Raw genomic sequence first — 11537 nt, 5'->3', positions numbered from 1 at the left:
CCCATAATGCACTATGATATAAAGGACTATATAAAGGCCATGTATTTACCATGTCAATTGGCTATAGGACTATCCACTGATCTCTCTCTCTCTCTCTCTCTCGCAGCAGGCGACGACACGGGAAGCAGGCGACGACACGGATAAGTGATATTATAAAGTTGTACACAAGCAACATATTCCAGAGCTGCCTGCACGTTTTAAAGTTTGAAAAGCTTAAAAGTGATTTAGAAGGAGATTTAGAAGGAGTAGCTTTCCAAAGAGTAAGATCTAAGTCAAAGATCAAGGAATGTGACTGAAGTCACACGAATAACTCTTTATTAGACAGAAATATACACATTTAGAGAAGCAGATATTTAAATGTTAAAATGTTTGACTTCTTCAGGTTGTTTCTCGGGATCCTCTCCTCTCTCTAGGTGCAGGTTGCTGTAAGGATATTGTTTGGGTGCCTGGAATAGAGAACAGGGATGACCTAACAGGGGGCATCAGACAGGATGTACCTATTCACCTTTCCTACAGAAGAGGACATTTGAAGACCTTTGTACTTTTTAAAAACATGTGTTTGGTGAGTGTGTGAGAGGTGCTCAAATGGTCTTCAATAAATACCAGAAATATATCATAAGGAAATGAAATAGCAAAATATGTTGGAATATGATAAATGCACTTCAGTTACCAATTACTATTGAATTGGTAGCAGGGCAAGGAAACATATGAAAACACTAACAGCAGTAGCATCATCTCCGACTCCGTGTACACCCGTCATTAAACTGTATTCAGGGATCAGGTCTGTTGCTCCAACTGTAAAATCCCATGTTAGTGTCCACGGGGTAGACCCAAAGGCTGTTATTGGATAAGCCCTTCTCAAATCCAGATTTTTTTGTGTTTTATTTATTTTACCTTTATTTAACTAGGCAAGTCAGTTAAGAACAAATTCTTATTTACAGTGACAGCCTAGGAACAGTGGGTTAACTGGCTGTTCAGGGGCAGAACGACAGATTTGTACCTTGTCAGCTCGGGGGTTTGAACTTGCAACCTTCCGGTTACTAGTCCAACGCTCTAACCACTAGGCTACCCTGCCGCCCCTACACTCTAACCACTAGGCTACCTGCCGTCCCTACACTCTAACCACTAGGCTACCCTGCCGTCCCTACACTCTAACCACTAGGCTACCCTGCCGTCCCTACACTCTAACCACTAGGCTACCCTGCCGTCCCTACACTCTAACCACTAGGCTACCCTGCCGTCCCTACACTCTAACCACTAGGCTACCCTGCCGTCATAGTAAAAAAGGTCTTGAGATACCAAAATGGGAAAGGGTTTCAATACAACAGGAAAGGCATATAATTATATTATCTTCTGGTCTGTGACATCTTAGGGGGTTACAACAGCGATTACAACGGAGACAAAGACTGATGCTTTGCTCAATGCAATACTTACCACCGGCTGGTAAGATGGAAACTTCTCCCCAAGGTAGAACATCAGCAGCATGAATCCAACGAAACCAAACAGATGTTTGCACATGGTGTGCCAGGCCACAGGGCTGGGCGACGTGTCCACTCGATTCCTGATGAACATGTCAAAATCCCAGTGGATCTAGAACGAAAACATGCAACAGGCGAGAACCATATTGTCAATGAGTCAGGGGGGAAATACATGAGCAGATAATGAGTCGTAGCTTACACACATTCACGTCCTGCCATTTTCAAATGTCTACGTGCATAAATGTACACAATAATTTACAGTAAACAACAAGTGGCGCACTGTGAATACAGTAACGATATCAGTATTGTCATATTTTCCCATGGCAAAACATTTACACGAAGCAACTCTTTGGCTCTTTATAAAAAACTGCTTTGTGTAAAATGTTGTGTGCTATAGCTTGGAAAATAAATACAAAATGTGACTTTGGGTAACATGTTTGTTTCCAACATTAGCGCCGTTTTCCTAAATGAGTTAATCTGCTTTGTGTTGTTTTCTTGTTGCGATACTAAACAAGTATCGGGATACTGGTATTGTCCCAGACCTAATATATAGTCTTAGCAGTCAGTTGTGTAGTCACGATACTAAACAAGTATCGGGATACTGGTATGGTCCCAGACCTAATATATAGTCTTAGCAGTCAGTTGTGTAGTCACGATACTAAACAAGTATCGGGATACTGGTATTGTCCCAGACCTAATATATAGTCTTAGCAGTCAGTTGTGTAGTCACGATACTAAACAAGTATCGGGATACTGGTATGGTCCCAGACCTAATATATAGTCTTATTAGTCAGTTGTGTAGTCACGATACTAAACAAGTATCGGGATACTGGTATTGTCCCAGACCTAATATATAGTCTTATTAGTCAGTTGTGTAGTCACGATACTAAACAAGTATCGGGATACTGGTATTGTCCCAGACCTACTATATAGTCTTATTAGTCAGTTGTGTAGTCGCGATACTAAACAAGTATCGGGATACTGGTATTGTCCCAGACCTAATATATAGTCTTATTAGTCAGTTGTAGTCACGATACTAAACAAGTATCGGGATACTGGTATTGACCCAGACCTAATATATAGTCTTATTAGTCAGTTGTGTAGTCACGATACTAAACAAGTATCGGGATACTGGTATTGACCCAGACCTAATATATAGTCTTATTAGTCAGTTGTGTGGTCACGATACTAAACAAGTATCGGGATACTGGTATTGACCCAGACCTAATATATAGTCTTATTAGTCAGTTGTGTAGTCACGATACTAAACAAGTATCGGGATACTGGTATTGTCCCAGACCTACTATATAGTCTTATTAGTCAGTTGTGTAGTCGCGATACTAAACAAGTATCGGGATACTGGTATTGTCCCAGACCTAATATATAGTCTTATTAGTCAGTTGTAGTCACGATACTAAACAAGTATCGGGATACTGGTATTGTCCCAGACCTACTATATAGTCTTATTAGTCAGTTGTGTAGTCGCGATACTAAACAAGTATCGGGATACTGGTATTGTCCCAGACCTAATATATAGTCTTATTAGTCAGTTGTAGTCACGATACTAAACAAGTATCGGGATACTGGTATTGACCCAGACCTAATATATAGTCTTATTAGTCAGTTGTGTAGTCACGATACTAAACAAGTATCGGGATACTGGTATTGACCCAGACCTAATATATAGTCTTAGCAGTCAGTTGTGTAGTCCCGATACTAAACAAGTATCGGGATACTGGTATTGACCCAGACCTAATATATAGTCTTATTAGTCAGTTGTGTAGTCACGATACTAAACAAGTATCGGGATACTGGTATTGACCCAGACCTAATATATAGTCTTATTAGTCAGTTGTGTAGTCGCGATACTAAACAAGTATCGGGATACTGGTATTGTCCCAGACCTAATATATAGTCTTATTAGTCAGTTGTGTAGTCACGATACTAAACAAGTATCGGGATACTGGTATTGTCCCAGACCTACTATATAGTCTTATTAGTCAGTTGTGTAGTCGCGATACTAAACAAGTATCGGGATACTGGTATTGTCCCAGACCTAATATATAGTCTTATTAGTCAGTTGTAGTCACGATACTAAACAAGTATCGGGATACTGGTATTGACCCAGACCTAATATATAGTCTTATTAGTCAGTTGTGTAGTCACGATACTAAACAAGTATCGGGATACTGGTATTGACCCAGACCTAATATATAGTCTTAGCAGTCAGTTGTGTAGTCACGATACTAAACAAGTATCGGGATACTGGTATTGTCCCAGACCTAATATATAGTCTTAGCAGTCAGTTGTGTAGTCGCGATACTAAACAAGTATCGGGATACTGGTATTGTCCCAGACCTAATATATAGTCTTATTAGTCAGTTGTGTAGTCACGATACTAAACAAGTATTGGGATACTGGTATTGTCCCAGACCTAATATATAGTCTTATTAGTCAGTTGTGTAGTCACGATACTAAACAAGTATCGGGATACTGGTATGGTCCCAGACCTAATATATAGTCTTATTAGTCAGTTGTGTAGTCACGATACTAAACAAGTATCGGGATACTGGTATTGACCCAGACCTAATATATAGTCTTAGCAGTCAGTTGTGTAGTCACGATACTAAACAAGTATCGGGATACTGGTATTGTCCCAGACCTAATATATAGTCTTAGCAGTCAGTTGTGTAGTCGCGATACTAAACAAGTATCGGGATACTGGTATTGTCCCAGACCTAATATATAGTCTTATTAGTCAGTTGTGTAGTCACGATACTAAACAAGTATCGGGATACTGGTATTGTCCCAGACCTAATATATAGTCTTATTAGTCAGTTGTGTAGTCACGATACTAAACAAGTATCGGGATACTGGTATTGACCCAGACCTAATATATAGTCTTATTAGTCAGTTGTGTAGTCACGATACTAAACAAGTATCGGGATATTGGTATTGACCCAGACCTAATATATAGTCTTAGCAGTCAGTTGTGTAGTCACGATACTAAACAAGTATCGGGATACTGGTATTGTCCCAGACCTAATATATAGTCTTAGCAGTCAGTTGTGTAGTCGCGATACTAAACAAGTATCGGGATACTGGTATTGTCCCAGACCTAATATATAGTCTTATTAGTCAGTTGTGTAGTCACGATACTAAACAAGTATCGGGATACTGGTATTGTCCCAGACCTAATATATAGTCTTATTAGTCAGTTGTGTAGTCACGATACTAAACAAGTATCGGGATACTGGTATGGTCCCAGACCTAATATATAGTCTTATTAGTCAGTTGTGTAGTCACGATACTAAACAAGTATCGGGATACTGGTATTGACCCAGACCTAATATATAGTCTTAGCAGTCAGTTGTGTAGTCACGATACTAAACAAGTATCGGGATACTGGTATGGTCCCAGACCTAATATAGTCTTATTAGTCAGTTGTGTAGTCACGATACTAAACAAGTATCGGGATACTGGTATTGTCCCAGACCTACTATATAGTCTTATTAGTCAGTTGTGTAGTCGCGATACTAAACAAGTATCGGGATACTGGTATTGACCCAGACCTAATATATAGTCTTATTAGTCAGTTGTGTAGTCACGATACTAAACAAGTATCGGGATACTGGTATTGACCCAGACCTAATATATAGTCTTAGCAGTCAGTTGTGTAGTCACGATACTAAACAAGTATCGGGATACTGGTATTGTCCCAGACCTAATATATAGTCTTAGCAGTCAGTTGTGTAGTCGCGATACTAAACAAGTATCGGGATACTGGTATTGTCCCAGACCTAATATATAGTCTTATTAGTCAGTTGTGTAGTCACGATACTAAACAAGTATCGGGATACTGGTATTGTCCCAGACCTAATATATAGTCTTATTAGTCAGTTGTGTAGTCACGATACTAAACAAGTATCGGGATACTGGTATGGTCCCAGACCTAATATATAGTCTTATTAGTCAGTTGTGTAGTCACGATACTAAACAAGTATCGGGATACTGGTATTGACCCAGACCTAATATATAGTCTTAGCAGTCAGTTGTGTAGTCACGATACTAAACAAGTATCGGGATACTGGTATGGTCCCAGACCTAATATAGTCTTATTAGTCAGTTGTGTAGTCACGATACTAAACAAGTATCGGGATACTGGTATTGTCCCAGACCTACTATATAGTCTTATTAGTCAGTTGTGTAGTCGCGATACTAAACAAGTATCGGGATACTGGTATTGACCCAGACCTAATATATAGTCTTATTAGTCAGTTGTGTAGTCACGATACTAAACAAGTATCGGGATACTGGTATTGTCCCAGACCTACTATATAGTCTTATTAGTCAGTTGTGTAGTCACAATACTTGTAGGCAGATGTCTTTTATTTTTAATATACACTGAAAAATAAATAAATTAAGCCCTGATCTATGGATTTCACATGCCTGGGAATACAGATATACATCTGTTGGTCACAAACGCCCTTACCAAAAAAAAGGTTGGAGTGTGGATCAGAAACCCAGTCAGTATCTGGTGTGACCACCACTTGCCTCATGCAGCACGACATCTCCTTAACATAGAGTTGATCAGGCTGTCGATTGTGGCCTGTGGAATGTTGTTCCACTCCTCTTCAATGGATATGTGAAGTTGCTGGATATTGGCAGGAACTGGAACACTCTGTCGTACACGTGGATCCAGAGCATCCCAAACATGCTCAACGGGTGACATGTCTGGTGAGTATGCAGGCAATGGAAGAACGGTGACATTTTCAGCCTCCAGGAATTGTGTACAGATCCTTGCGACATGGAGCCGTGCATTATCATGCTGAAACATGAGGTGATGGCGGCAGATGAATGGCACGACAATGGACCTCAGGACTGCAGCACGGTATCTCTGTGCATTCAAAATGGCCTTTGATTAAATGCAATTGTGTTCATTGTCCGTAGCTTATGCCTGCCTGCCTATACCATAACCACACCATGGGGCACTCTGTTCACAACAGAAAACTGCTCGCCCACACAACGCCATACATGCTGTCTGCCATCTGCCCGGTACAGTTAAAACCGATATTCACCCGTGAAGAGCACACCTCCCCCTCTTTCCCAGTGGCCATCTGCCCACTGAAGTCAGTTACGACACCAAACTGCAGTCAGGTCAAGGCCCTGTTGAGGACAACAAGCGCAAAGATGAGCTTCCCTGAGACGGTTTCTGACAGCTTGTGCAGATATTCTTTGTTTGTGCAAACCCACAGTTTCATCAGCTGTACGGGTGGCTGGTCTCAGACGATCCCGCAGGTGAAGAGGCCGGATGTGGTGGTCCTGGGCATGCGTGGTTACACGTGGTCTGCGGTTGTGAGCCCGGTTGGAAGTACTGCAAAATTCTCTAAAATGACATTGAAGCGGCTTATGGTAGAGAAATTAACATAACACTGGTGGAGATTCCTGCAGTCAGCATACCAACTGCACACTCCCTCAAAACTTGAGACATCTGTGGCATTGTGTTGTGTGAAAAAACTTTACATTTTAGTGGCCATTTATTGTCCCCAGCACAAGGTGTACCTTTGTAATGCTCATGCTGTTTAATCAGCTTCTTGATATGTCACACCTGTCAGGTGGATGGATTATCTTGGCAAAGAAGAAATGCTCAATAACAGGGATGTAAACAAATGATCAAAATTGGAAATATGCATTTTTTTTTTACTACCTTGTGCATATGAAACCAACCTTTTACATGTTGGATTTATATTTTTGTTCAGTGTAAGTAGAGTGAGATCTGATACTGTATCTTGACAACACTATTAGTCTCCCCCCAGTTCCTCCTCTATCTTACCGGCTCCCCCCAGTTCCTCCTCTATCTTACCGGCTCCCCCCAGTTCGTCCTCTATCTTACCGGCTCCCCCCAGTTCCTCCTCAGGTCTGGATGGTCCCAGGAATACCAGGGGTCTCTCTCATGCTGGGATCTGTCTGGCAATTGTGGGTAGTCTCCATACCTACAAAAACACAAGACAAAAAGTGTGTAGGTGAATAACCTTAGGTAATGCACATATCCTGAAACGTTAAAACTCCCATTGCTGTCCAATATTGGTTCTCATACCTTATATATAGTGCATCCCATAAGGCTCTGGTCAAAACTAGTGCACTATGTAGGGAATTGTATACTGTTTGGGATGCAGAGCCTCAGTCATTTCAGTGAGCTGACGGAATTACCAAATCAATTTGCTAGTTGTCTGGCAAAGCAACATAGCTCCTGCTGTAATGGGGTGGTGTATAGATGACAGGAAAACAATAGCATGTGTGCCCTTCCTTATCCACGCTACCTTACCCCTCGCCATTATCCGGGATTGGTTCATAATCCTCCACCCTCATGTTGTACTTCTTCGCTGCAGCTGCTCTCTCCTCGGGCGTTTGGGGGTATGGCCCTGGCAGCATGCCCTTGGAAGGTCCAGAGGCTATACAACATTTGGAAATAAGTTAATACAGTACCATTTAGCCCCATGATCAACCAGAGTGGGATTGTTAGCTAACTAGCCGTTTGAGAGTAACGTTAGGAATTGCTTTAAGAAATATACAGTGTATATACCTAGCGTAGCTACTTGCACAAGTTATCCAAAGACAGCAAAGTTGGCTGGCCAGGTTACCGTGTATGGGATCTAGCCTAATATTTGATCGTAGACAGTTAACTACATAATACTGAATGAAGCTTTTACTAACGTTAGTAAACCACTGAACGAGATGCAGCTCTGTTGTAGGCTAGCTCAAGGTTAGCGACACTTTGCCTGGCATGTTCTAACTTCCATTCCAACGTGATGCAGGCATTTTGCATTTGTACAACGATACAGATCCATGAACCAACCTGCTCTGATTTGGGAGAAAAGCGCCGAGAAGCCTGGCTGTTTCCCCCTGGAAAGAGCTCGAGCCCAATTTCTGAAACCCACGGCAGCCATGTTCAATTGTTGCTGTGACATTGAACAGTGAAATACGCATGCGTCCGGTGACAACTTCGGGAATTTTTTTATTTATTTTTTTCTTCTCTTCGCTTCTTCTTCTTTGGGATTTGGTTGGTGGATTGCATCCAACTTGAAGGTGCATACACCGCCATCTACTGTACTGGAGGGTGAGGCCAAGCGACCACTTTCTCCAAAAATGTCAGTCCTACTGGACCAGATTCTACTTCATTCAAACTCGGCGGTCCTCCCCATACTGCATCCTCACTCCCAGGTTCCATCTCTGAGCTACTGGAGGACGTGTCCCTGTTTGTACACGTGACGCCAAGCTCCCTCACCACACCACCTGCCACCGCAGTTAATTCAACCTTCACTCTCGTCACGTTCAATTTCCTTCTTCTGTAGCTTTTCCAAAGGTTCTGTGATATCCTCCATTCCATATTCACTCAAAACATATTCCACTTTTCTTCCTTGTCTACTACCATCATTACCACCTTTAAAAAGGGGGTATTTTTTTTACAGAATAGCAGTCTCTTTGATCGTAAAAATGTCAAAGTATAGAAATGTCAAACATAAAACAATCCAAATAGTGAATTGTATTTTATTCTCAAACATCCACAGTGCTCGGTTAAATGGTGTATATTGTATATCCTTCCATACAAGTAGGCTTGAGTTTCTATGCAGCTGGAGACTTGGGTTTCTCCTACTGTAGCCTACACATGTTGTTTTAACAATGTTAAACACTTAAATGGACAACACATTGTAAGATTTCAGCCAAAAGATTTATTGACTTCCTCTGTTTTGCAACAATAACAAAAGGGAGTAGTTAGTTATATTGAGACCATAGTGATATGCCTACTGGTCACCAACAGGGGCTGGAGGGATCTGATATTCTGAGTGAATGCACTGAAACTCAGAGTCCTTCTCCCTTCTCCATCAGATCCTGCTCAGCTGCATTTAGTCTGCATTTACTGAGGGATCGTCACTCTGCCTCTGCTGATGAAGGACCCACTTTCTTGACAGCCATAAAGAGAACAGATGACTCCATTTATAGTAGGCCTGCAATGTCTTTTTCCACTTTCTCAGTAGGGCCATGAAGTTCATAACTGGGGAAAAGGAGAGGCCATTATAGAATAGGACATTAAGTATGTTCAAATCTTATTTGTTAATTAATTAATTAATTGAATGAATGAATGCATGAATGATTGATACATTTTATATACACTGTCAAATCATGTTTCATTAATGTGTTTAACTTACCGCCTGAAAGGTGCCCCATCAGAATCGATTAGAAACTTCTCAAAGTTCCAGCGAATATCGTTGACTTTGATGGGTGACCAGTAGAACTTCTTTATATCTCCTATGACAGGGTTCACATAGGGCAAAGACTCCTGTTGTACAAGACATTAACACATGCTGTTAGTGAGGTCTAATGTCCATAAGGTATTCAACTTGTCCCCAGAGTGCAGTACATAATAGTGCATAAGGACATATACTACCTTGAGATAGGCGAAAAGAGGACATGTCAAATATACTACCTTGAGATAGGCGAAAAGAGGACATGTCAAATATACTACCTTGAGATAGGCGAAAAGAGGTTCTTCATTCAACCCATTGACCTCGATCTTGCCAAACACAGGGAACTTGGGGACAAACCCCCCACCTGGCCTTACATACTTGAGAAGGTTGAGGGTTTCATGATTTACCTCTGAGGAAGAAACAACAACAAATGCAACAGACCAACAGACCTTACAGCCTGTAAGTTACAACAGATCAAAAACCTTTATTGTCATTTCAAAAAGACTCTCTTACCAGGTGCCTGAAGACCAAACTGATTGCAGGGGAATCCCAGGACAGTGAAGTTGAGGTCACCAAACATTTCCATGAGTGCATTCATTCTGTGGTACTGTTAGGATGACACATACAATTAGAACACCACCTCAACATTCCCCTTGGGCTGACTCTAGAATATCTCTAATACTACAACACAATCAAAGGTTTGGCCTATGCCCGCATTAGGCTTTTAGCCTGTATAGGCTAGCACCATGAATCCTCGTTAGCCTACCTCCTCTATCGTTGACCCTCAGAAGGTGGCCAGGTTGACAATGAGGAGCACCTTGCCCCTGTAGATACCGAGAGGAACGCTCTGACCGTTCAAGGTCTCAGCGCTGAAATCATAGATTGATTTAACGCACGCCATTAGAGGTTCTACTTCTTCTTTAGCTTGAGGCCTTTATCCAGAGCAGAGCAGTCAGCGGTGGGTATTCACTAAAGCCACCCGGTTGGTCCTCCTCATTCAGAGAACCATAACTATAGGCTCAGCAGTTGTTCAGCGTGGTTGACTCCATTGTGTCGCGGCATGCTAAGAGATGAATTGACAGGATGGTTATTTGTTCAGCAGTTTGCATGGGTATGCAGATCATGTTAGTGACAGTTAGTCATTGGTTATCTCTCCTTATTCACTTGACAGGTATGTAAGAAAATCGATGCATATCTTGGAAATACTAATAATATACTAATAAATACTAATATTGGTGCCGTTCCTGGGGTCACTATAGGACATATGATCTATTTTACAATAAACAAATAAAGTACTATATCGTCATATTATTGATTATTTTATACATGGTAGAGAATTAAGTATGATCAACATAACCAAAGCTTAGATGGAATTTAATATTTAATTAATTGAGCCTATTGGTTATTGCTGTGTCAAAGATTGGCCCATACCTTTAGTTTGCTATACATTTTAATACATTGCATTTGTAGAACACTTTTTATTTACTGACATGAATCAAAGCTCTTCACATTGTGAGCAACCATTGGATAATACAAATAATTCCTTCTGATAAAGAACTGATCAAGTCATTCCTACGATTGCCAATATGACAAAAGAAAAACGATGTTTTTCCTTGTTTGGAGCGCTTACAGCAAAGATAATATTCCTCTCGTGTAACAGACATTGACCGGGTGGTGCGTATCGGTAAAATCCACAGGCATCGAATGTCACTTGGATCCTAACGCTCGGTCGTATATTTTTTTTAACCAAAACATCGCACATACTTGTCAAAGACCATCAATATCTACTCCAATGTATTATTTTTCTCAGCTT

General features: G+C 41.1%; 1 protein-coding gene and 1 pseudogene across 1 annotated transcript; both read right to left on the bottom strand.

Moving 5' to 3' along the window:
* Positions 1-279: 279 nt before the first annotated feature.
* On the bottom strand, positions 280-8689 carry LOC118936587 (NADH dehydrogenase [ubiquinone] 1 beta subcomplex subunit 8, mitochondrial-like). Its single transcript, XM_036960134.1, has 5 exons — positions 8335-8689; positions 7804-7930; positions 7372-7471; positions 1435-1590; positions 280-446 (listed from the first exon to the last, which is right to left on the bottom strand). The coding sequence occupies exons 1-5, from the start codon at positions 8444-8446 to the stop codon at positions 354-356; spliced, it is 588 nt and encodes a 195-aa protein (XP_036816029.1). The 5' UTR covers positions 8447-8689; the 3' UTR covers positions 280-353.
* Positions 8690-9188: 499 nt separating this feature from the next.
* Positions 9189-11523, bottom strand: LOC110531553 (annotated as a pseudogene).
* Between the last annotated feature and the right edge of the window lie 14 nt (positions 11524-11537).

This window comes from Oncorhynchus mykiss, chromosome 23 (genome assembly GCF_013265735.2).
Source record: "Oncorhynchus mykiss isolate Arlee chromosome 23, USDA_OmykA_1.1, whole genome shotgun sequence".
Classification (NCBI taxonomy): Eukaryota; Metazoa; Chordata; class Actinopteri; order Salmoniformes; family Salmonidae; genus Oncorhynchus; species Oncorhynchus mykiss.
This window is presented reverse-complemented; position numbering and strand designations above follow the sequence as displayed.